The sequence below is a fragment of the Chiloscyllium plagiosum genome, unplaced genomic scaffold (genome assembly GCF_037043375.1).
Source record: "Chiloscyllium plagiosum isolate Xiang-an unplaced genomic scaffold, Cpla_swu_hap1 HiC_scaffold_11, whole genome shotgun sequence".
In the NCBI taxonomy this organism is placed as follows: Eukaryota; Metazoa; Chordata; class Chondrichthyes; order Orectolobiformes; family Hemiscylliidae; genus Chiloscyllium; species Chiloscyllium plagiosum.
Window position 1 is genome coordinate 81495437 of NW_028270149.1, and position 26916 is coordinate 81522352.

The 26916-nt window shown below is 41.3% G+C and overlaps 1 protein-coding gene across 1 annotated transcript in view; it reads right to left on the bottom strand.

Moving 5' to 3' along the window:
• Window positions 1-13481: 13481 nt before the first annotated feature.
• LOC122557081 (sodium- and chloride-dependent neutral and basic amino acid transporter B(0+)-like) overlaps window positions 13482-26916 on the bottom strand; it is a 56798-nt gene continuing 43363 nt past the window's right edge. The window contains exons 11-15 of the mRNA XM_043704371.2: window positions 25731-25849; window positions 24446-24545; window positions 19385-19494; window positions 19110-19280; window positions 13482-14874 (exon numbers count right to left, since the gene is read on the bottom strand). Of these exons, the coding sequence (XP_043560306.2) occupies window positions 14761-14874; window positions 19110-19280; window positions 19385-19494; window positions 24446-24545; window positions 25731-25849 (614 nt within the window). The 3' untranslated portion in view covers window positions 13482-14760. The remainder of the gene's footprint in view (window positions 14875-19109; window positions 19281-19384; window positions 19495-24445; window positions 24546-25730; window positions 25850-26916) is intronic.

Here is a 26916-nt window from a genome sequence, read left to right on the forward strand (position 1 = left end):
CCCTTAGTCCAAGAACTCCCCACCTACATTCGGGACACCACCCACGCCCTCCACCTGCTCCATGATTTTCGCTTCCCCGGTCCCCAACGCCTTATTTTCACCATGGACATCCAGTCCCTGTACACCTCCATCCCCCATCACGAAGGACTCAAAGCCCTCCACTTCTTTCTTTCCCGCCGTACCGACCAGTACCCTTCCACAGACACCCTCCTTCGACTGACTGAACTGGTCCTCACCCTGAACAACTTCTCTTTCCAATCCTCCCACTTCCTCCAAACGAAAGGAGTAGCCATGGGCACCCGCATGGGCCCCAGCTATGCCTGCCTCTTCGTAGGATATGTGGAACAGTCCATCTTCCGCAACTACACTGGCCCCACCCCTTACCTTTTCCTCCGCTACATTGATGACTGTATCGGCGCCGCCTCGTGCTCCCACGAGGAGGTTGAACAGTTCATCCACTTCACCAACACCTTCCACCCCGACCTCAAATTCACCTGGACAGTCTCAGATTCCTCCCTCCCCTTCCTCGACCTTTGTATTTCTATCTCAGGCGACCGAATCAACACGGACATCTACTACAAACCAACCGACTCCCACAGCTACCTGGACTACACCTCCTCCCATCCTGCCCCCTGTAAAAACGCCATCCCATTCTCCCAATTCCTTCGACTCCGCCGCATCTGCTCCCAGGAGGACCAGTTCCAAAAACGCACATCCCAGATGGCCTCCTTCTTCAAGGACCACAATTTCCCCCCCGACGTGGTCGACGATGCCCTCCACCGCATCTCTTCCACTTCCCGATCCTCCGCCCTTGAACCCCGCACCTCCAACCGCCACCAGGACAGGACCCCACTGGTCCTCACCTACCACCCCACTAACCTCCATGTACAGCGCATCATCCGCCGCCATTTCCGCCACCTCCAAACGGACCCCACCACCAAGGATATATTTCCCTCCCCTCCCCTATCAGCATTCCGTAAAGACCACTCCCTCCGTGACTCCCTCGTCAGATCCACACCCCCCACCAACCCAACCTCCACTCCCGGCACCTTCTCCTGCAACCGCAGGAGGTGCAAGACTTGCGCTCACACCTCCCCCCTCACCTCCCTCCAAGGCCCCAAAGGAAACTTCCATATCCGCCACAGATTCACCTGTACCTCCACACATATCATCTATTGCATCCTTTGCACCCGATGTTGGGGAGACAGGCCGCCTACTTGCGGAGCGTTTCAGAGAACACCTCTGGGACACCCGGACCAACCAACCCAACCACCCTGTAGCTCAACATTTCAATTCCCCCTCCCACTCCACTAAGGATATGCAGGTCTTTGGACTCCTCCATCGTCAGACCACAGCGAAACGACGGTTGGAGGAAGAACGCCTCATCTTCCGGCTAGGAACCCTCCAACCACAAGGGATGAACTCGGATTTCACCAGTTTCCTCATTTTCCCTCCCCCCAGCCTGTCTCAGTCAAATCCATCAAATTCAGCACCGCCTTCCTAACCTGCAATCTTCTTCCCGACCTCTCCGCCCCCACCCCAGTCTGACCTATCACCCTCACCTTGACCTCTTTCCACCTATCACATTTCCGACGTCCCTCCCCCAAGTCCCTCCTCCCTATCTTTTATCTTAGCCTGCTGGACCAACTTTCCTCATTCCTGAAGAAGGGCTAATGCCCGAAACATCGATTCTCCTGTTCCCTAGATGCTGCCTGACCTGCTGCGCTTTTCCAGCAACACATTTCCAGCTCTGATCTCCAGCATCTGCAGACCTCACTTTCTCCACAATAAATGCAGGCCTAGCCAGGAACACCTACATCCCATGAATGAATTAAAACAAAAAACTGAATTCCTTATCACTTTCTCAATCTCAAAACAAATAATGAATTAGTGAAATGATGCAAATTCACTTCTAGTCCTTTTTCTGATTGTCCTGTAATTTGAACCTAATCTAGCAATTTTTTTTCCAGCAGATGTACACCCACTGGTCGCTGGTCCAAGTTAAATTTTTACAACCAAAATGTTTACAACCCTTAAACATCATTAACCATTAACCCGGAAGGACATCCCAACTGGACACGGTCCAGTCCTCACCCAATGTACTCATATATGCACTTGTGATGGAAGAGTTGGCAATCAGCGACAGGATCTTGGTCTGTTATTTTCCTTCTTGGTTCTTCAGGGACTGCTGTGTCAATGACCTGTGAGATTTGATTTTATTTGTTAAAATGCAAAGTGGCATACCAGGTATCCTTCTTGCTCTCAAAAATTTTAACTTGTTAACTTTTCCCACAAACATTTCTCATCAGCAAATATGAATTTGTTTCTCCACTTTGCACTAATGGAAAATTTTTCTAACACATATAAATTGTTTTCAGCAACACTGCTGTATTTAAGTAAAACATCGAAAATTTCAAGGAGCTGTCACTTCTATTACAAAAAGAAATGGAGCACACAGCCATTACTAATGCTGGAGACTGAGGAACAGGTTTCCCTGATCTTGGTTCTGATAGCTCATTAAACTGGGAGGGAAGAAAACATTACATTCGCTTCATCTCTCTGTTCACTTTATCAGTCTTTGCAAAACCAAATCCAGATCAGATTGCATCAAGGATATCGAGCAAGGCTGGCCTCAGGCTCCACTTACTACATGAATTAAGCACAATATTTAAACCTTTAACAAGCTCACGGTGCTGGATAAACATTAACCTTGTAACATGGCCACAGCTTTCCACATTGCAACAGGTCAGAGACTGGCAAACTGCCCAAAGGAACATTCCAAGTAAAACATTGGCATCACAATGAAAGCCAGCATCAGGGTGTAGGGAATTAGAAACTCACCTGGAAAATAGTAAGGGAAAGCTGAAATACATTGCACACACGTTAGGATTCATCATACATTTTGATTTGTATTTGTAAAACCACAGAACATTTCAGCATATGTCAGGTATGGACAGGATAGATCAAGTGAATCCGTAGAAGAGTATAAAGGCAGTAGAAGTGTATTTAAGAGGGAAATCAGGAGGGCTAAAGGGGACATGAGATAGATGAGGCACATAGAGTTAAGGAGAATCCAAAGGGTTTTACAAACACATTAAGACAAAAAGGATAATTAGGGAGCAAAAAGGGCCCCTCAAAGATCAGCAAGGCAGCCTTCATGTGGAGCCACAGGAGATAGAGGAGATACTAAACGAGTATTTTGCATCAGTGTTTACTGTGGAAAAGGACATGAAAGATATAGAATGTAGGGAAATAGATGGTGACATCTTGAAAAATGTTCATATTACAGAGGAGGAAGTGCTGGATGTCTTGAAATACATAAAAGTGGAAAATTCCCCAGGACTTGATCAGGTGTACCTTCGAACTCTGTGGGAAGCTAGGGAAGTGATTGCTGGGCCTCTTGCTGAGATATTTGTATCATCAATAGTGACAGGTGAGGTGCCGGAAGACGGGAGATTGGCTAATGTGGTGCTACTGTTTAAGAAGGGCGGTAAGGACAAGCCAGGGAATACAGACCGGTGAGCCTTTCGTCAGTAGTGGGCAAGTTGTTGGAGGGAATCCTGTGGGATAGGATGTACATGTATTTGGAAAGGCAAGGATTGATTAGGGATAGTCAACATGGCTTTGTGCGTGGGGAATCATGTCTCACGAACTTGACTGAGATTTTTGAAAAAGTAACACAGGATTGATGAGGGCACAGCGTTAGACATGATCTATATGGACTTCAGTAAGGCGTTCAACAAGGTTCCCCATGGGAGACTGGTTAGCAAGGTTAGATCTCATGGAATACAGGGAGAACCAGCCATTTGGATACAGAACTGACTCAAAAGTGGACAATGAAGAAGGTTAGCTCAGATTATAATGGCATCTTGATCAGATGGGCCAATGGGCTGAGATGAAGTTTAATTTAGAATAATGCAAGATGCTCCATTTTGGGAAAGCAAATCTTAGCAGGATTTATATCCTTAAGGGTGAGATCCTGGGGAGTGTTGCTGAACAAACAGACCTTGGAGTGCAGGTTCATAGCTCCTTGAAAGTGGGGTCACAGGTAGATAGGATAGTGAAGAAGGTGTTTGGTATGCCTTCTTTTATTGGCCAGAGTACTGAGTACAGGAGTTGGGAGGTCACGTTGCAGATGTACAGGACATTGGTGAGGCCACTTTTGGAAAATTGCATGCAATTCTGGTCTCCCTCCTATCAGAAAGATATTGCAAAACTTTAAAGAGTTCAGAAAAGATTTACAAAGATGTTGCTAGGGTTGGAGGGATTTGAACTATAGGGAGAGGCTGAACAGGTTGGGGCTGTTTTCCCGGAAGCTTTGGAGGCTGAGGGGTGACCTTATAGAGGTTTATAAAATCATGAGGGGCATGGATAGGATTAATAGACAAGGTCTTTTCCCTGGGGTGGGGATGTCCAGAACTGAGGGCATAGGTTTAGGGTGAGACAGGAAAGATTTAAGAGACCTGAGGGTCAACGTTTTCCACACAGAGGGTAGTGCATATGTGGACTGGGCTGCCAGAGGAAGTGGTGGAGGCTGGTACAATTATAACATTTAAAAGGCATTTGGATGGGTATATGAATAGGAAGGGTTTGGAGGGATATGGGCCGGGTGTTGGCAGGTTGGACTAGATTGAGTTGGGATATCTGGTCGGTATGGATGAGTAGGACCGAAGGGTCTGTTTCCACGCTGTACATCTCTATGACTCTATGTGACTTTAATCACAGCTACACCATCACCTTACATGTTTCTGATGTTAATCCCATTATTCTACACTTACATCGTACAAGATCATCTTTCATTTCTACATCAATGATTCAAGCACCCATCCGTGACCAGTATTTCACTGATTTGCAACATGCAAACAGTTGTGTTATATTCATTTCATAAATGTAACAAGAAGCATTCCTTTGCTGTTGAGTCCTTCCATTGATTTTTCTCCCGTTTGCAAGTGAAAGATAGCTGAGACAAAAAGACTTTCCGAATGTTTAAACAGCAGTGGATAATTCAGAGGAAGTTGGACAATGTTAAATTGCTGTTTAAAATTCTATTGATTTCTGGACCCCCCCCCCCCCCCCCCCCCCCCTCCAAACCCATGACAGCTGCATTCATTCTCTGCTGAAAGAAAACTGCAAAGTTGAATAGTTTGCATATTGTTTCTGGACTATAATTGTTATGCCACCATGCGTTTGCATAACTTATTCCCAATCTCTACACTGCACTCAGCATTACCGTCCTCAGGGTTACCATTGATCAAAAACTTAATTGGGCCAGTTACTTAAACACTGTGGTTACAAGAGCAGTTGGTACAATACTTTTTGAATTGCAACAAAATATTTCATGAATCTACAAAGTCTTAGAACTATAGAGTCATAGAGATGTACAGCATGGAAACAGACCCTTCGGTCCAACTCATCCATGCTGACCAGATATCCTAAATGAATCTGGTCCCATTTGCCAGTATTTGGCCCATAGCCCTCTAAACCCTTTCTATTTGTTCACCAATCCAGATTACTTTTAAATGTTGTCATTGTTCCAGCCTTCACCACTTGCTCTGGCAGTTTGTTCCATACATGCACCATCCTCTACGTGAAAAGGTAGCCCCTTAGGTTCCTTAAAACTTTTTCCCCTCTCACCTTAAAACTATACCCTCTAGTTTTAAACTCCCCCACCCCAGGGAAAATACTTTAGCTATTCACCCGATCCACACTCCCCATGATTTTATAAACCCCTTTAAGGTCACCCCTCAGCCTCCAACACTCCAGGAAAAATAGCCCTAGACTATTCAGCCTCTCCCTACACATCAAACCCTCCAACCCTGGCAACACCCTTGTAAATCTTTTCTGAACCTTTTCTATATAAGAGGCCAAATTATGCGAATTTGCATCATTTCCTGTATTTGGTTAGTATACTGAACAATTATAATTAGCATACTAAAAACCCAATATCTAATAACACATTACATGACAAGTTATGAGTTGGCCAAATGAGCACACATCTAGTGGATGAAATTCAATGCAGGGAAATGTGAGGGAATGTATTTTGGTAGAAGAACTCACAGACAATGCAGGCATAAAGCTGTAAGTTTGAGGTGAGTACAGGAGCAGAGTGACCTCGGGGTTCAAGTACATAATTCTCTGAAGGTGGTCAGGCAAGTTTAGAAGGCATATAGGATCCTTGGGTACATATCTAGAAGCATAGAGTATAAAACCAAGGAATGATGCTACACCTCTACAAATCATTGGTCAGATAATATTGAGAGTATTGTATTAACATTCTGGGCACCTTGTTAAAGCTCTGGAGAGAGTTCAAAGGAGATTTAATAGAACAATACAGCACAGAACAGGCCCTTCGGCCCACGATGTTGTGCCGAACATTTGTCCTAGCTTAAGCACCTATCCATGTACCTATTCAATTGCCACTTAAAGGTCACCAATGATTCTGACTCTGCCACTCCCACAGGCAGCACATTCCATGCCCCCACCACTCTCTGGGTAAAGAACCTACCCCTGACATCCCCCCAAACCTTCCACCCTTCACCTTAAATTTATGTCCCCTTGTAACACTCTGTTGTACCCGGGGAAAAAGTCTCTGACTGTCTACTCTATCTATTCCCCGATCATCTTATAAACCTCTATCAAGTCACCCCTCATCCTTCGCCATTCCAATGAGAAAAGGCCTAGCACTCTCAACCTATCCTCGTATGACCTATTCTCCATTCCAGGCAACATCCTGGTAAATCTCCTCTGCACCCACTCCAAAGCTTCCACATCTTTCCTAAAATGAGGCGACCAGAACTGCACACAGTACTCCAAATGTGGCCTTACCAAGGTCCTGTACAGCTGCAACATCACCTCACGACTCTTGACTTCAATCCCTCTGCTAATGAACGCTAACACAACATAGGCCTTCTTACAAGCTCTATCCTCCTGAGTGGCAACTTTCAAAGAGCTATGAACATAGACCCCAAGATCCCTCTGCTCCTCCACCTTACTAAGAACTCTACCGTTAACCCTGTATTCCGCATTCTTATTTGTCCTTCCAAAATGGACAATCTCACACTTGACAGGGTTGAACTCCATCTGCCACTCCTCAGCCCAGCTCTGCATCATATCTAAGTCCCTTTGTAGCCGACAACAGCCCTCCTCACTATCCACAACTCCACCAATCTTTGTATCGTCTGCAAATTTACTGACCTACCCTTCGACTCCCTCTTCCAAGTCATTAATAAACATTACAAACAGCAGAGGACCCAGAACTGATCCCTGTGGAACTCCATTTGTAACTGGGCTCCAGGCTGAATATTTACCATCTACCACCACTCTCTGACTTCGACCGGTTAGCCAGTTCTCTATCCAACTGGCCAAATTTCCCACTATCCCATGCCTCCTGACTTTCCGCATAAGCCAACCAAGGGAACCTTATCAAATGCCTTACTAAAATCCATGCACACTACATCCACTGCTCTACCCTCATCCACATGCTTGGTCAAAGAATTCAATAAGACTTGTAAGGCAAGACCTACCCCTCACAAATCCGTGCTGGCTGTCCCTAATCAAGCAGTGTCTTTCCAGATACTCATAAATCCTATCCCTCAGTACCCTTTCCATTACTTTGCCTACCACCGAAGTAAGACTAACTGGCCTGTAATTCCCGGGGTTATCCCTATTCCCTTTTTTGAGCAGGGGCACAACATTCACCACTCTCCAGTCCCCTGGTACCACCCCCGTTGACAGTGAAGACGAAACGATCATTGCCAACGGCTCTGCAATTTCCTCTCTTGCTTCCCACATAATCCTAGGATATATCCCGTGAGGCCCGGGGGACTTGTCTATCCTCAAGGTATTCAAAATGCCCAACACATCTTCCTTCCTAACAAGTATCTCCTCTAGCTTACCAGTCTGTTTCATACTCTCCTCTTCAACAATATGATCCCTCTCATTTGTAAATACTGAAGAAAAGTACTCATTCAAGACCTCTGCTATCTCTTCCGACTCAATACACAGTCTCCCACTACTGTCCTTGATCGGACCTACCCTCGTTCTCGTCATTCTCATGTTTCTCACATACGCATAAAAGGCCTTGGGGTTATCCTTGATCCTACCCACCAAAGATTTTTCATGCCCTCTCTTAGCTCTCCTAATCCCTTTCTTCAGCTCCCTCCTGGCTATCCTGTAACCCTCCAATGCTCTGTCTGAACCTTGTTTCCTCAACATTATGTAAGCCTCCTTCTTTCTCTTTACAAGACATTCAACCTCCCTCGTCAACCAAGGTTCCCTCAAACGACCATCTCTTTCCTGCCTGACAGGTACATACATATCAAGGACACGTCATATCTGTTCCTTGGAAAAGTTCCACATTTCAACGACATCCTTCCCTGACAGCCTATGCTCCCAACTTATGCTCCTAAGATCTTGTTTTGCAGCATCGTATTTACCCTTCCCCCAATTGTAAAACCTACCCTGTTGCGCGCACCTATCTCTCTCCATAACCAAGGTGAAAGTCACAGAATTGTGGTCACTATCACCAAAATGCTCACCCACTAACAAGCCCATCACTTGTCCCGGTTCGTTGCCAAGTACCAAGTCCAATATGGCCTCCCCTCTGGTTGGACAATCTACATACTGAGTTAGAAAAGCTTCCTGGACACACTGCGCAAACACCGCCCCATCCAATCTACTTGATCTAAAGAGCTTCCAATCAATATTTGGGAAATTGAAATCGCCTATGACTACTAGAATGATACCAGGAATGAAGGATTTTTGACATAAGAAAGGTTAGAAAAGTTGGGCTTATTCTCCTTGGAGCAGAAAAGATTAAGAGGTGAATTTATTGAACTGTTCAAAAATGTGAAAAATCTTTATAGAGTAAAGAAGGATACTCTGTTTCCACTCGTTGGTATGTCATAAGTAGGATTCACAATTTTGCCAGATTTATAACAATCTAAAGAAGACCAGACTCCAGAGAAGACCATTCAGAAGCAATGCAGATCAATCCTAAGAGGAGACAATCAAGTCTGACATTGGAGATTGGCAGAACCCTTCCATTTTTGAAGGTACGAAACAACATTGGGCACATTTGAACGATCACAACAGTAATGAGGGCAGGCATTGAGCACCAAAATTCCTCATCAGCATTGCAGAGCAGACGAACCTCAAGTAGACATAGGGCCCAGCTGTTAAAAATGATTACTTACCTGTCACATTTTAGAGTTGGACAGTTAAACGTTGCTTCAGAAATACAAGACATCAAATCAGTACTCTCACAAGGAGCTTAATGAGATAGAAGGAAATAAATGTATCCAAAGTGTCAAAGAGAAACATTTCCCGAATCAATCACGTTTTAAGTCATGACAGTCAGAAGATCCTAATAACGTATAAAGATTATTAATAATGTTGTCAACAAGTTCTCATGGAATTTGTATTTTACTGATAAACCTTGCTTCCTCTATAATGGTTGGTACTTACAGGGAAGTATTCGTTAATTGCTCTTAGAATGTTGTCAGAGCTGCTTATCTCTTGTATGTTGTGTTGTGTTGTGTCATCTACATGATCATTTAGACATCCAGATTTTATAAAAATACTCACAACTAATCAAATTATATTGAGGATTTTGTTAATGACAGTACTTTTTTCAGTGAACGCCAGTTTTGAATCATTACGATGATAACAAATAAAGCAATTTAAGCTTTCTTTCAGCTTCTCAGTGTAAAATATTTTTCATTAAACATAAGAATGCTTACCTTTATTCTAAGGGATTGAACTTACTTTCTGTATAATCTTAAGATTTTGTACAAATCTTATAGCAGTTAGTTAAATCCAAATGTCTTTTGTATTTTTATATACATAATTCAGATCTTGGAAAATATTAGAGGAATAACGGAATTTGATAAAGATAGGACATGGAATACAATGAAAAACACAATTCAAGCAGTCCTTAAAGATAACCAAGTCAGGGACAGACCCAAAGATGTGTAACCAGTAACTTTGGAATGCAAATTAATAGGATGCATGGAAAGGTCCCAAGGCCTGAAGATTACGGTGTCTGTTAAACACTATGAGATCATGGGAACCTGGAGTCATGCATAGGAATGCCCATCATTGATTACGTGTCTTACAAGATTGGGTGAATGGAATAAGGTGGAAGAACACAGTAACCACGTTATGTGTGATTACTATAACACAGAATGTATAAAAATGCTGTATTTCTCTGTAAAGATTAGAGTGTATCATTGATCTCTCTTCCAACCTGAGCCAAAGATTAAGAGAATAATCGTGTTCTCACATCAAGGCCAGATTCAGGAAAGACCAGTTTTTGCTTGAATAAAAGTCTGCCATTTGCCTGATTCCCACCTGCTTCTTGAGTCTTTGTTCCCGGACCGATAGCCTGCCTCTCTTCTGTGGTTACATCGTGTCTTTCAAAGGGGGGCATACAGTATCTGCTGACTCACTTGAGGCCTTCAATAATCAGAGGTGTAAATAGTGCAATGTCAGCCCTGGAAATAGTATATACATTTGATATGCCTTTTTTGTGTTTTTTTTTGTCAGTTCCCCTTTAGAGAGGGATTCATTATTTCATTATGTCACTTACTTATAGTTTTCTGAAATGAGTATAAATAGATACACAGCTGGACTACACCATTAGTAGTTAGGAGACTCTGACCTGTTATGTTACATCCTGTAATTAAATCCATTAACAAGGAAAGAAAACAAATTCTCTGAATCCTTTTATAGAATAGCATAATTATTATAGGACAGAAGGAGGCCACTCAATGTATCATGTCTGCACTCACTCTCTAAATAAATAATTCATCGTGCAACTTTGACATCTTTTTCCTGTAACCCTAAGCATTCCTCTTTAATCATCAAATTCTGCCTTGAATGACTCGATTAAACTTGCCTCCATCTGGCTGACCAATGGGAAAATAAAGTCAATACATGGACATTGATTACATCTTTGCTAAAGAAGTAAAAGGCAATGATCTTGGGACTGTCACTTCCAAACAAAAACATTGCAATTGAATTCTGAAACTCTGCAGCTGAAACTCCCTCCTGTAATGGGATTTGTGAAATAAATAATGTGGTGATTGATGAGTGCTCCTTGAGATATTAGTTACCAACCAGATTGCAAGTTAAAGTATACCATGGCATGGACAGTCCATGCAAAACAACACACTACAAATGGTTAGACTCATTGGTCCATGACAGGTGGTGTGTGGGATAAATCCATAACGTAGACCAGTGGCCTTGGATGGAACGATAATTAGTTCCACCTTTTCTGAGCACTTGAACATCCTACATGCAGACGTAAGAGCATTCATCAAAGCAAAAGTCTCACAGAAAAATTCAGCAAGCCATATGACATCACATAAGGCCATCAGAGATAAAATTTTGCCCTGTGTATTTAGGAACGCATAAAAGAGTTGGTCCGAAAGAGAGGAAAAATTTGGAAAATGTGATGCAGGCAATGAAAAGACAAATGATTCTCGAACATGATGATCATACTATGAGGGTACATTTGTCTGGGTTAATTGGGAGTAATTGTAAATTTCAGAAACAGAAGATGATGAGCCATCCGACACATCACACAGACTTATTGCAAGTTATGAGGAGCAGGATATAATTGATATGGGGAAGAGATGACAGTAAACAAATCATTACAAAAGCATAACAGTGGGTTATTTTTCCACAAAGGACAAATTCTGAGAATCAGTACAAGAGTAACATATAAACTTAAAGGGTGAGTGAATAGAGGAACGTAACCATTGTAGAGAGAAAAAGGAAAATCACAGTGAAATTCAAACATTGCTGAAATATCCAAGGCGATGTATGAGAACTAGGGCCAAACCTATTGAACCACAGATCGTTGGAGACCTGTATTCTTAGGCTGAAAGTGCCTAATGGGTTCTGATTGATTGATTTATTGATCGAGTTCTGATCAAAATTGAATACAAGAAGACACGTGCGCTTTGATAAAAAGCAAATTTATTTGCTTACTCTACTCTAGGTATATGCAAACTCATGAGTGAGTCTGTTAGCTGAAACTACTTTAGATATATTCAACACGACTCTATGACTCTAAGTAAGTCTCACTGCCTTCTTCACATCAGGAACTTCTTGGGTGATGGCCTGCACTTGTAGCTCTATCTCAGCTTTTACAGCATTAGTCCGTAAACTACAGTCTGATAGTGAAAGGTCGCAATGGCACTGTTGCAGGTCAGTATTGAGGGAGTGCCACACTGCCGCAGGGTCAGTGTTGAGAGAGCGCAGCACTGTCAAAGGTTCAGTCCTGAGGGAGTGATGGAAAGGATTTCCCCCTATGAAGACGATTCTGAATCTGATATTATATGCAGTATTGCCATTCTGAGTACTTTCCAGAGTGATCCTCTGTGCTTGATGGTCACAAACAAATCCAGGTATTGCTGTAAAAACAGCCTGTTCCTGCTTTTACGCTAAGCTGGCTTCTCATGTATTGTCCTTCAATCACTTATTGCCATGTCCAATTAGCTTTTAATTATGCACCCTGAACAATCTGGTTTGGAGGTATCATTTTTGAGCCTAGCACTACAAGACTGAATATGAGCACTGAGTCTTTATTGAGGTCCTGACAAGTGGATGTAGTTGGGCATTTCTTGGGGAAGTTCTAAATTCTCACAGGCAATTCCTTTACTTTCTAGGACCCTCTGCGAATCTCTACAACTCTGAGCTAAATATGGATACTGCAGACAGTTCTGTAGTACTAACCAGGCGAGACAACTGAAAACCCTCATCTGAAATGTTGCAGTGAATTTAAACAACTTGTTATAGGGAAGAAGAAAGGACAGTATAAAGTTGAAACCCAGGTTTTGGAAACCTTTAAACATGCAGGATTATACATTAAGCAGACTAGGTCATGAGTAACATTGAATCAACATTAATCATATCTTGATAAACTAGAACACATTCTCACATAGATACTTCTGCTTCCAGAGAAGAATCAGTGTAGTTAAAAAATATTGACTTAGCAGTTAAACTGACAGCGTGCTAAGAAACACCCCAGGACACTTATGGCAGTGGAACTTCATATTATGATGAAACATGTTCCAGCTGAGGAGGTTCTGAAGGCAAATAAATCTGAAAGAAATTAAATTGGAGCAATGTGCACTCAGGTCTCCAGCCTTGGGTGATTCAAAAAATACAACATTAGTTGTTTTTAAGTTAAACATCACGCGCCAGTATTCCAGATGGGCATTTGTGTACAGCTGGGTTGTTCGTACTCTTGGCAAAAATGGAAAATATTGTCCTTTTATATTTTATATTGTCCTTTTATATTTGGAAATATTTGGAAACTAAGGTAATAAAAAGAGGCAGTTAAAAGTATCTTCAGTGTGGAAACAGTGATGCTACTGGAAGTGATAGATATGAGATTCTACTTCTGTAACACGCTGAAAGAAATTCAAAAGGCAAAATGCATTCTGAGAAAGGATCACAGTTGAATGTTATGTGAACATTATTTTTTTATTTGGAATAATGTTAATTCAACAAAAACGTCACTGACAAATGTTTGAGCATTTAGCTCACTTGTGTAAAGGAAATGTTGGAGAGAAAAGAGAGCCCCAAAATGATGCAAAGTTTCAATTATTCCATTGGTTTCCAAAGAAGAATGTTTGCTCTAGAAATTTTTGGAGGTTCTAAAAGAGAGATATCTTCTGTAAAAATGAATTGTGAGAAATAGGGAAAATCAAAATTGATTGTTCATACTTTTTAATCATTTTAAAAAGATTCTGTTTCAAGATACAAATGAGAAATCCGTTAATGTTCGGTTGATTGTTATGTTAAAACGACGTACAAGAGACATTGTTTGATGCTGACTGAGATTGTACAGAAGATGAGTCAGTCCACAGGTAGTTGTCAGGCCTACTGTGATTGATGGGCACACATAGGTTGAGTGCATTATCACCCCCACTATGACATTTTAGTTTGCCTTATTGGAATTTTAATTTTTGATACAATGCCCCTTCAGAGCTTTTTGCCCTAATTTTGTTTAATTTGTCTATTTCAAAATAGCAGGAAGAGAATTAGAAGAGCACTAGACTGGTAGTTAGGAGGAAGAGTTCTGTAATGCTGCGTACTGTGAAGAAACCTACTAACAAGGAAAAGATCAGTGCTCTGGTTTGTACTTTACCTCCTGGCTCGGATCCATTTAAAACCAGGACTTGCGTAGTTGCACAACTGACATATAACTACACCTTCAATGCATCATTCAATCCACAAACATATTTGTTTAAATCCTGCAGCTTCCCTTCTGCACCACTCACTTCTTTAGGTGGTTCCAAAAACATTTCTCTTTATTCTGCAATATATTCTGCAGAAATTTGGCTTTTCAATCTACCAACCCGCATTCCCATGGATATATTACTAAAGAGCGAAGATTATCTTCATGATTACTTTTCGGCTCTTTAAAGATTCTGATCATCAAGTCTCTCTTCACAACCCGAGCTATTAGACTTCTTTTAGTTTAATACGTCTCATTAGAAAGTTATTTTACATATCCATGATGGAGGCACTCAAATGCTTAGTAATACCACTGTACCATGTCCTACCTGACTATGGGCAGAACAAACATCAGCCAAAGTTGTACCTAGGTCATTATCTGTTTTGGCAAACACCCAAATAAGTTATGGTGGGAGTATATCGGAATGGTGGTGGATATTTAGGAACATTGTTTACAAGTTGAGTAAGAACTGTTTTGTTAAATATTCATATCTGAGGAGTAACCAGAAGTTACATAGGGTTAGATGTTTCTGTAGAATCCAGCTTCATTCTGTATCTTTCCCCTCTGTGTTGTTTCAAGTACGGACCCCAATCAGGAGTTGATGTGCAAGCAGCAGATATTTTCTGTGATAATAAAAGTAAAATGTTTAATCATTTCTGATTTTTATCTGCCACTAGTTTCCCACTAAAAATAAATCTTGTTCCTAATCAGATTATCTTTCAGTTTGTACTAACCTATGGCAATTCATCTTCTACTGAAGAATATTTAACTTGAATGTTCATTACAGAGGCTACAATCTTGTGTAAGTTCTAATTTTGCATATGCAACATATTGGCAATGAGATACAGTTAAGGAACTTGTCTCAAGTCTAACTAATAATGATTGAAACATCTTGAATGCAACTATTGTCACAGCAATTTAAGAAGAGGGGTCATACCATATTTATTTGACATATAGGACACACTACTAAGGAATTATAATAACTTTAATTGATTAATCAATCATTAATTACACATTCTGGAAACACAGTGAGGACTAAATTTATAGCCTCTGCTCTTTGAGCTGTAAACAGCCATATAAGGGTTAAAAACGAGGTCAGAATTGCTTGTTTAACACTTCAGCTTGGAAAGACTCAGAATATTATCTTGGTAAAAGATAAACATGCCAAAAACAGCTATGACTGATTTGTACATGTGAATAAGAAAGGACTAAAATCTACTGCTAATTTCTGCTGGAGCTCTGCTTTGTGTACTAATCCAGTAAGTCCAACTCAAACCATTACTTTTAACAAAAAGAAATTCTGACAGATCTTAAATGTAAAGTCAGAAAAATTCTGTACATTAAAAGGAACTGTTTTGTTTTCTTCCATTCTGTTCTTTTCAGGAAGGCTAAAGAACCTTAAGGTGATTAAATCCCAAATTAAGTGAGTGTGTTAATAAATGCATCCATGATTTATGATAACTACAATATATACAGCCATACTTTCTGATTTCCAGATCTTTGGAGAGCGTAATGTGAACATAGATTCACGTGTGGACTCTGTGGATATTCTTCCCAACACTCTTCAATTTTGACACTATATCGAACCTGCTTGATGGTATCATGACTTTCTAAATATCCTGCTACCACCTCCATAAAAATGGATACTAGGATTTTCCCAATAACCAATGTTAGCTAACTGACATGTAGTTTCTTGCTTTGTGCTTCCTTCCTTTCCTAAATATAGATGGTACCAAATAGCAACAGCAGATGAAAAGAATAAGTACTTTATATTAATCTTCACAGTGGAAGAAACCAGCAACCTACCAGAACTTCAAGAGAATTAGGGGCAGAGGTGAGTGTAGTGGATATCACTAAGGGGAAAGATCCAGGGAAGCTGAAAGGTCAAAAAGGTAGATAAATCACCTGGATCAGATGGACTATACCCCAGAGTTCTGAAGGCAATAGTTGAGGACATTGTAGAGATACTGGAAAATGGCTTGTGTAACACCCCTGTTTCAAAAGGGAGAGAGGCAGAAGAGAAGAAACGTTTGACTAGTTAGCCTGACTTTGGTCATTGTAAGATTTTTAGAGTCCATTTTTAAGGATGATATTGTGGAGTACTTGGGAAAGAAGGCTGAGTCAGCACGGCTTCATCAATGGGAGATCATAACTGACAAATCTGTTAGAATTCATTGAGAAGATAATGAGCAAATTAAACACAGGAGAGCCAGGGACATGATCTATGTGGATTTCCAGAAAGCCTTTGACTACCTCACTGACCTCTTAATATAACACCCTAAGATGAAGCCCGCGGGACCTGCAGACGTGAAGCCTGCAGTTCCAACAACTTGCTTACTACCACTTCACTGGTGATTGTAATTTTCTTAAGTTCTTCTCTCCCTTCCATTTCTGAATTTACAGCTGTTTCTAGGATGTTACTTAGTTCATCTGTGATGAAGATTAATACAAAATATCTGTCCAATTCATTTGCCAACTCTTTATGCTCCATTATTAATTTCCTAGGCTTCTTCCTATGGGACAAATTCTCATTTGTTAATGATTTACTTTTTAAAATATCTGTTGAAAATGTTATTATTTTATTTCATATTTTATTGTTTTCCTTAACACTAAACTTTTCCTTCTTAAGCTTTTAGCCATTCTTTGCTCTTTACTATTTTCTAAACAATATTCTAATCAGCTACCTTTTGTGCAATTATATGCTTTAAGTTGACATTATCTTTAACCGCTTAGTTAACCACAGACGGTGAGTCACAAAGAAAAACAGAAATTGCTGGAAAAGCTCAGCAGATCTGGCAACAACTGTGAAAAGAAATCAGAGTTAACATTTTGGGTGAGGTGACCTTTGCTCAGAGGAGTTGATGGGTCCTTCCCTGACACACACACACTCGAACATTCATGCTGGGGGTGGGGGGGTTGTGGCAGTTATTTCATTCAAGATTCTTTTCCGTCAAAAAAAAAACTGACCCAGCTTAAAACATAGACAGATTCCAAGTGGGACCTCATACATAAAGTGCATTGTCTAAACTGAGATATCATCTCTTCTACATTGATAAAACTTGTAATTATCTAGGGACAAAGACTTGAAAGGAATCTGGATTCTACATTTTAATCAGCTGTCTATCTCCTAATTCATTAAAGGATTCAACAAGGGCAGCTAATTTTAAAGTTGTTAATTTTTTGCTTATAACTACTATGTCTCATTTCTCTCTCTCATACCATGCCTGAGGAAGGGTGGAGCTCTAAAAGCTTGCAATTTCAAATAAACCTATTGGACTGTAAAGTTGGTGTCAGTTTATTTTTCATCTTATTTATCATTGGAACAAACGTATTCTACATATTTTGAACTATGCACGTATGTGTCTGCTATTACATCTCTACTGATCTATCCCTTGAATTAAGTTGCCAGTTCACTGAAGCTAACTCTGCTTTTCTACTCTCATAATTGCCCTTATTTCAATTTAAAATGTTAATCTTAGACTTACTATTCTCTCCCTCAAATTTAATTCAAGATTCAATCAAATGATGATTCTGCTACCTGGAGGAACATTTATGCTGAGGTCAATGACTAATTCCATCTCATTGCATAACACCTTCTGCAGCATAGTTTGCTCTCTGGCTAGCTGCAGATTGTGATGTTTGAAGAAAGTACCCTGAAACCATTCAACAAACATCTCATTTAGGCTACCCTTGGTCATCAGGTTTTTCCAGTCTCCATGTGGAGTAAAATCCCCTGAAATAGCCAAAGTGCATAGTTGGTCTGTAGAATGTAACTCTTGCGGATGGAAGTGTGGAAATGTGCTTGAGGGGATTCAATATTTTTGTTACATTTATATTTCAAGCAGTTATGGGAATAGACATTAATCTTTTCTACTGATTCAAACTTATCAGAAAGTTTTATGAAAGTCACAACATTCAAAGGGTTTAAGGCACTGCCTCTAAAATACTCCACTTTGTGGCAGACAACCAGAATTTGAGAAAAAAAGATTTCCCATCATGGCCGTCTTCCACCTGTATAGTGCCTTTGTTATGGACCAGGCCAGATCCCTCAAAATATTTCAAGAAGGTAGCCCAGACCTTAATGTTTCTTGTTGTTTTAAACAGGTGTGTAGTGGATACTCCTGGAGTGATGCAGCTGGTCAAAACCCCTTGGTTTTAAACAAAACAGAATTTATTTACAGATTACCAAATAACACACAGGCAAAAACAGAATACAGAATAACTGAACCTATCCGAAAACCTAACGGACTATCCCAAGTTAATGATGCTGTTCCAAATACTTGCAACATCCTATAATGTTGGGATGTTGCAAGTTCCCTTGGTGAAAAGGTAAAATTAAACACAGGCTCTTACACAAGAGATGTCAGAGATTGGAGAGAGAGAGAGAGAGTGAGGATCGAGAGAGCGAGAGAATGAGAGAGAGAGAATCAGCATGGAGCTGTTTCCTTCGGTCCAGTATCTTCTCTGGGTTCCCAACTAAGACTTGAACAGCAGCTATAAACAAAACAGCTTGCTAAAATCAAAACAAACCAGAGAAAAGCTGAGCTAGGAGAACTGGCCACTCCCCTTTCATTGTACAAGTGTTTTTTTAAAACTTGAAAGCCTTTTTCCTCAGGCAGTATTGGTTAGCTATAATCAAATTGGCCCTAAAACCTATACAAACCAGATACATTGGAACCAATGTGTTTACGATCCTTCTCGAAAAAAAAAACAAGACCGGAATAACCTTTTCAAATGAGCAGCATCGTCATACCTTTCTAACTTTCTAATGATCTTTCATTGAAGATACTTTGGGCGCTTGGAATACTTCAGAAATCATCTTACATCACCTTTAAAATTTATGAAGGTGTAACTCTACCTGGCACAAGGTGGAGCCCTCAGCTCGAACTACTTTCCACACTGCTATAACGGGAATCCACATAATACTGAAGACTATCATACACCATCCCAGTGCTGTTGCCCAGCCAGGATATTCGACAAGTCCATATGTTGGTGGGGTGAATGTTGCTAAGGACCAGATGAAGATTACCTAACGAAATGAACGCATAGAACAAGATCAGAAAGAGAATGAGAGATTGTCTGAAGCTTGATTACTTTCCATTCAAGTCTCTAAAGAATGTAACATCTCCTTACTGCCATCAAACACGGGGTAATAAAAAACCAGCAGACTCTCCACCACAGCCAGAAGAGCCAAGTCCTTTCGCCAATCATCATCTCAATGTCCTTGATGAATCTGTTAATCCCTGTATACAACAAGGAAGCAGAGAGACACCATCACTCAATCTGTTCTGCCTTCAGGGCAGCTTGTTTCGTGTTGAAGTTCATCTTATCCTGGGTGGAGGTAAGGAACAGGTTAAACCAGAGAAGACGTCACTCAGGACTTCAAGTAGGATGAGAAAATTATGTCCTGATGTCTCAATGTGTTTTGGTCTAAAGTTCTGATGGATAGAAACAGGAAAGGAGAGGTCACCCTGTTGGGAGTTTTCTCTAGGCCTCCAAATAGTTCCAGAGATGTAGAGGAAAGATAGCAAAGATCATTCTGGATTGGAGTAAGAGTAACAGGGTAGTTGTTATGGGGTATTTAACTTCCTAAATATTGACTGGAAATACTATAATTCAAGTGCTTTAGATGGGTCTTTTTTTCCCAATGTGCAGGATAATTTCCTGACACAGTATGTAGACAAGCCAGCAAGGGGCATTTGCACATTGGATTTGGTACTGGGTGATGAACCTGGCCAGGTGTTAGATTCGGAGGTAGATGAGCACTTTGGTGATAGTGACCATAATTCAGTTATGTTTACTTTAATGATGGAAAGGGATAGGTATATATCGCAGGGCAAATGTTATTGCTGAAGGAAAGGCAATTACAATGCGATTAGGCAAGATTTAGGATGCATCAGATGGAGAATGGAATTGCAGGGGATGGGCCCAATTGAAATGTGGAGCTTATTCAAGGAACAGCTACTGGGCGTCCTTGATAAATATGTACCTGTCAGGCAGGGATCAAGTGGTTGAGTGACAGAGCCATGGTTTACGAAAGAAGTTGAATCTCTTGTCAAGAGGAAGAAGTCTTATGTTAGGATGAGATGTGAAGGCTCAGTTAGTGCACTTGAGCGTTACAAGTTAGCCAGGAAAGACCTAAAGAGAGAGCTAAGAAGAGCCAGGAGGGGCATGAGAAGTTTTTGGCAGGTAGGACCAAGGAAAACCCTAAAGCTTTCAATCGGTATATCAGGAATAAAAGAATGACTAGGGAAAGGTTAGGGCCAATCAAGGATAGTATGATAAGGTGTGTGTGGAGTCAGAGGAGATAGGGGAAGCGCTAAATGAATAATTTTTATCAGTACTCATACTGGAAAAAGACAACATCATCGAGGAGAACACTGAGATACAGGCTCCCAGACTAGACGGGATGAGGTTCACAAGGAGGTGGTGTTAGCAATTCTGGAAAATGTGAAAGTAAATAAGTCGCCTGGGCTGGATGGGATTTATCCTAGGCCTCTCTGGGAAGCCAAGCATGAGATCGCAGAGCCTTTGGCTTTGATCTTTGTGTCATCTTTGTCTACAGGAATAGTGCCAGAAGACTAGAGGATAGCAAATGTTGTCCCCTTATTCAAGAAGGGGAGTAGAGGCAAACCTGGTAATTATAGACCAGTGAGTCTTAATTCGGTTGTGGGTAAAGTGTTGGAAAAGGTTATAAGAGAGAGGATTTATAATCATCTAGGAATGAATAAGTTGATGAGGGATAGTCAGCTCGGTTTTATAAAGAGTGGGTCGTGCCTCACAAACCTTATTGAGTTCTTTGAGAAGGTGGCCAAACGTGTGGATGAGAATAAAGCGATTGATGTGGTGTGTATGGATTTCAGTAAGGCATTCGATAAGGTTACCCATCATAGGCTATTGCACATACCACAGAGGCATGGGATTGAGGGTGATATAGCAGTTTGGATCAGAAATTGGCTAGCTAACAGATGACAGAGGATGGTGGTTGATGGGAAATGTTCATCCTGGAGTTCAGTTACTCGTGGTGCACTGCTAGGATCCATTTTGGGGTCACTGCTGTTTGTCATTTTTATAAATTACCTCAATGAAAGCGTAGAAACATGAGTTAGTAAGTTTGCAGATGACACTCAGGTCGGTGCAGTTATGGATAGCGCTGAAGGATGTTACAGACACAAATAAGCTACAGAGCTGGGCTGACAGGTGGCAAATCGAGTTTAATATGGAAAAATGTTAGGTGATTCACTTTGGAAGGAGCAATGGGAATAAAGAGTATTGGGCTAATGGGAAGATTCTTGGTAGTGTAGATGAGCAGAGAGATCTAGGTGTCCATGCACAGAGATCGCCGAAAGTTGCCACCCAGGTTGATAGGGTTGTTAAGAAGGCATATGGTGTATGCTTTCATTGGTAGAGGGATTGTGTTTTGGAGCCACGAGATCATGCTACAAAACTCTGGTGCGGCCGCACTTGGAGTATTGCATACAGTTCTGGTCACTGCATTATAGGAAAGATGTGGAAGCTTTGAAAAGGGTTCAGAGGAGATTTAGTAGGGTGTTGCCTGGTATGGAGGGAAGGTCTTATGAGGAAAGGCTGAGGGACTTGAGACTGTTAGGTGACTTAATTGAGACATAAAAGATAATCAGAGGGTTAGATAGGGTGGACAGTGAGTGCCTTTTTTCTTGAATGGTGATGGCTAACATGAGGGTACATTGCTTTAACTTGAGGGGTGATAGATATAGGACAAATGTCAGAGGTAGTTTCTTTACTCAGAGAGTAGTAGGGACGTGGAATACACTGCCTGCAACAGGAGACTCACTAACTTTAAGGGCATTTAAGTGATTATTGGATAAACATGAAAATGGAATAGTGTAGGATAGATGAGCTTCAAATTAGTGCCACAGGTCGGCGTAACATCGAGGGCCAAAGGGCCTGTACTGCGCTGTAATGTTTTATGATAAAGCAGCATCTTAGTCATTTTACAATTTTACTAGTATTATAAAGATGCAGATTGGATTATTTTTCTCAGTTATGAACTATATGTTGACAATGGCATGTATGCAGCTGCTTTGAAAAAGAAATCACTTATTCATAAATCTTTGACTGTTCCCTCAGCAGCTGCAGACACTTGACACTTCTCATCTGATGAGGAGGAGGGTGCTTGTTCTTATGCAGCCACTAGCACCAGGGTAGATCGACCAAGCTCAGTGGGTAAAGACAGGTCTGCACTGCAAGCAAATCATAGTTGCAAGCCCCATTGTTGGAGACTGAAATCATGCAGGTCTCTGACATTCTGGGAAGGGCTGGAACCAAACGAGGTACTGAGCACCTGATTGAAAAAGACCCTTTGAAGTCAAATGTCAACTGGAAGCTTCTGCATGTACAGCACCAGACATGTGGAAATGTAGCAGGGATTCTAAGGTGGAGTGTTGGCACAGAGAGTGAAAGAGTCCATGCAGGCTTTGAGAGCTACAATTGGTCACCCTGCAGAAGGGATAGCTGTCTCCATTGAGAGACTGTCAAGGAGAGCCAAGCTCAGCAGTTCACTGATGGGACATGCATCATGCATTCTGACCTGCCTTGTACCTGAGCAGCAGTGCCCAGAACCAGAGTGACGGGTGGGAGGCTTGGGGAGAGGAGGGGTCGGGTCTGAGCAGCCATTCAGATATGTCTCAGGGCACTCAATGAGGTCATCCTCCTCATTGCCGCTCTGCCATTGACACCAAAAACTCAGTGTTGCAGCGACAGATGGCACTCCTGCTACTGTCCAGGGGAACCTGTGATGGCAAGGTCCTCACAGTCTTAGGTGGTCAGAGAAATCCTGCCAAAGTCATTCCAGGCAAAGGACATAAGGGTGAGCAGCCTGTATGTAGCACAGCTGGTAATGAACTGGGGCACCATCACGAAGAATCAAGAAAACTCATTAATCACACAGGGGTTCACAAAGATGGTTGCTTCAGTTTGTAGATATTTAGGTTAGAGTCTGGATTAAATGATGGTTTTGCAAACACTTGCTTTTCTGGCTTCACTTGCGCTCCATCTGTGTGCTGTCCTGGTGTGGACTGATTTAACCAACTGTTGTGTGGTGTTTGGGAAGTGTCATAAAGAGCTGAGTGAGGCAAAGATGCTGCTGTATAATAAATTCCATATTCCATGTTAAACCATCTAATTTTAAGAGATATCTGGATATTCCTCTACCATCCAAAGTGGTACACTTCTTTCTGCAGCTGAAATATCATCCCTTTTCATCTTCAGATTCATTGCCAGACATGTGACTGAGCCAAATAAATCATCTCCTTCCAAATGCCTCCCCTCTCTGGAGAGAAACATGAGAACATTGCTAACAAAATGAGCTGACATAAACCTCAGTCTGATGCTGAAAGTAAGGGAAGCATTTGGTCATCTAGACATTGTGTCAGTCACCACTTTAATACCATGGTGTACCAAGGAAGATGCTACAAATGAAGTTGGCTGATGCCTAGAATGCAGAAGTATCCCAGGCTACTCTTAACTCAGAGTGACAAGTCATCAGGGTCCAACTACCTTGAGAATTGGCAGAAAGGGGAACTCAACTGGCAAACAGCTGTACAATCTGGGGTGAAGATGTTTGAACAAAGTTTCGAGCAGAAGTTAACAAGAAAATGCCAGTCAGACCATTTTCTCTGTTAAAAACCAAGCATGACTCGACAAGACGTGGAGGCTGGTACAATTGCAACATTTAAGAGGCATTTGGATGGGTATATGAATAGGGAGGGTTTGGAGGGAAATGGGCCGGGTGTGGCAGGTGGGACTAAACTGGGTTGGGATATCTGGTCGGCATGGACAGGTTGGACCGAAGGGTCTGTTTCCATGCTGTACATCTCTATGACTCTAAGACCAAAGATACCACAAGTGAAAGATGCAAAAGGCATTGATAAAGGATCAGCATGTCCTGCAGTATGATTACTCTGTTTCTCTATACAAATGCTGTCTGACCTGCTGAATATGTCCAGAATTTACTGTTTTTCAATGGGTGGAGGCACTACCTCTCTCATGTTGGCTTCTGGAACTACAAGGAGAGATATTTGATAATTTGATAATGAAGGAGAACTTTTGTATTCTCAAAATTAATATCAAACAGGAAGTTGAAAACTTTCCTTGTGTAAACCTGCTCAATTTAATTACTTCATTTTATTTTAATACTTTTCTTGATACATTTACCATAGATCCAGCTTAGACCCATCTGTTCCAGTAGGGCTGATACAATGAGAACCCATCCAATGCAGTAATGGTCAATTAAATTTATCCAGTAAATCCCAGCCTAATGAGAAATGAACAATTAGGAAAGGTATCACATGAAGAAAATATTCTAACTTTCTAGATTATATGATAAATTGCCAAAACAAGAGACATCACCCTGAGCAGAAATATTCAGTACTATTGCTATCATGTATGTTCCACCTGTGAGGTTGCCATAGAATGACCATTGACAATTATGTCTACATACTTAGCAACCTTTCCTCACATAATCTTGCTCCCTGCCTTAACACCCAACGCTCCCAGTCAGTAAACAGCACAGGTCAGTGATCTCAGCACTTATAGGAGGATGCCCTGTTTGACTAAATCCTGCGATGCATGGGGATTGGGGTTATCATTTTGATAGATGTGGTACGGGATGGGCCTATACCCATTGGAGTTTTGAAGACTAGGAGTTGATCTTATTGAGACATATAAGAGTGGTTTTGGTGAGGTAGTTGCTTTCCCATTCTTAGACAAACCAGAAGTAGGAGGCACAATTTAAGATTAAGAGGTCTCTTTAAGAAGGAAATGTGAGAATTTTTTTTTCAGGTGGCCATATGTCTGTGGAACCATTAAAATGGAGAGTAGCAACACTATACAATGCTTTTCACTGTAGTTTGAAACAACATACACATGACAATGAGTCAAACCAAATCAAATCTACCTGCATATCTAAGTTACCTTCTGCATTTAAAACACATCAAGATCCTGGATTTCCTGGTTTCAATGGGCTATGGTCCTTAGTTTGATGGTTCATCTAAAGAATAGCCATATCTGACAATGCCAGACTCCCCCGAGTCACTATTGTGGCGCTTCAGCCTATCTATTTTTTGATGGGGATTCACAAATATCTTTTGACCTAAAGGCAAGAGCTTTATAAACTAAGCCAAACTGAAAGTGAGATGGAAATTTACTAAATGACACAAAGGGAACTATTAGATAATATCCTGCTGATTTAAAATGTACACAATGCAAGTCTGATTTGCATGGTGTTAATAAAGCCAAGTCCCAGCTCTAAACAGGCTCTGTGTTGAGCAACAGAGAGACATTTCCAAACTATCACTGCATTACATTAAATAAACAGGGAAAAATATATGACAAACATACCAGGTTCTTTTTATTACTCAATGCAGTGAAATTTTGACCTCATAGATTTCTAAGTAATTACACAGGCAGAAATATCACAAATTATTGAATGACAACATACCTGTGTTACAAGTAAAAGGCTGAGGAAATAAAATATCATACACACAGCAGTTGTCAGAGGAAGGCGCCTTGATCGTAGAAACTTGGGGAACTGGTCCTGCATGACTGTTATAATTGTTTCTGATGATAGGAAGGAAATGAATTGAAATCAGAACTTTATTGATAGTTTACACAGAAACACACTCTTTGCTGCAAAATTTACCATCAGGAATCCTCCCTCAGCTGATGAATTACTACCCCTTCATATCGAATACTACTTAGAAGTACTGAGGATGCAAGGGTTTAGAATGTATTCAGGTGGACGACTTCAGTGTTCATTACTGAGAGTAACACCATTACTAACTGAACTGGGCAAATCTCGAAGGGTGTATCTGTTACACTGGGCCTGCAGCAGATGGAGAGAGAACCCACAAGAGGAAAACATAGACCTTATCCTTGCCAATCAACCTGTCACAGATGCATCTGTCTCAGATAGTCATTGGAAAAAGTGACAACAACAGTCATTGTTGTCTCAAAAGTCTACTCTTCACAACAAAGACACCTTCATTCAAAGAGTATTGGGCTCAGATCAGGTCTAGTCAATAAAAACTAGATAAATTACTAAAAAAAATGTAGGCCTTGTAAATCTTCAGCACCAATAGAATTTGATGTATTTATTGTCATGTGTACTGGAGTACAGTGAAAAGCTTTGCTTACGAGCAGTAAAGGCAGATCATAGTAAGCAAGGATGTACAGATCAACAAGACTAAGGCAGAAGCATACAGGTTACATTGCACAGGGCGTGCACTAGGCGAGAGCAACGTTAGTAAGGTCAGCATTATTTCAGGCTAGAGAGTCCATTCATCAATCTAACAATGGCCTGAAAAAAGCGGTTCTTGAACCTGCTAGTGCGTGTATTCAGGCTTCTGTATCTTCTGCCTGATGGAAGAGGTTGTAGGAGATCATTATCGATGTTTTCCTTGATGATGTTGGCAGCCTTTCTGCAGCAGTGAGCAATGTAAGCGGAGTCCATGAATGGAAGGTTGGCTTCCGTGATGGTCTGGGCTGTGCACACCATTCTCTGTAGTTTCTTACGGTCCTGGGCAGAGCAGTTGCCATACCAGGCCATTATGCACCTGGACACTGTGCTTTCAATGGTGCATCTTTAGATGTTGGTGAGGACCCTTATGGAAATGCCAAATTTCCTG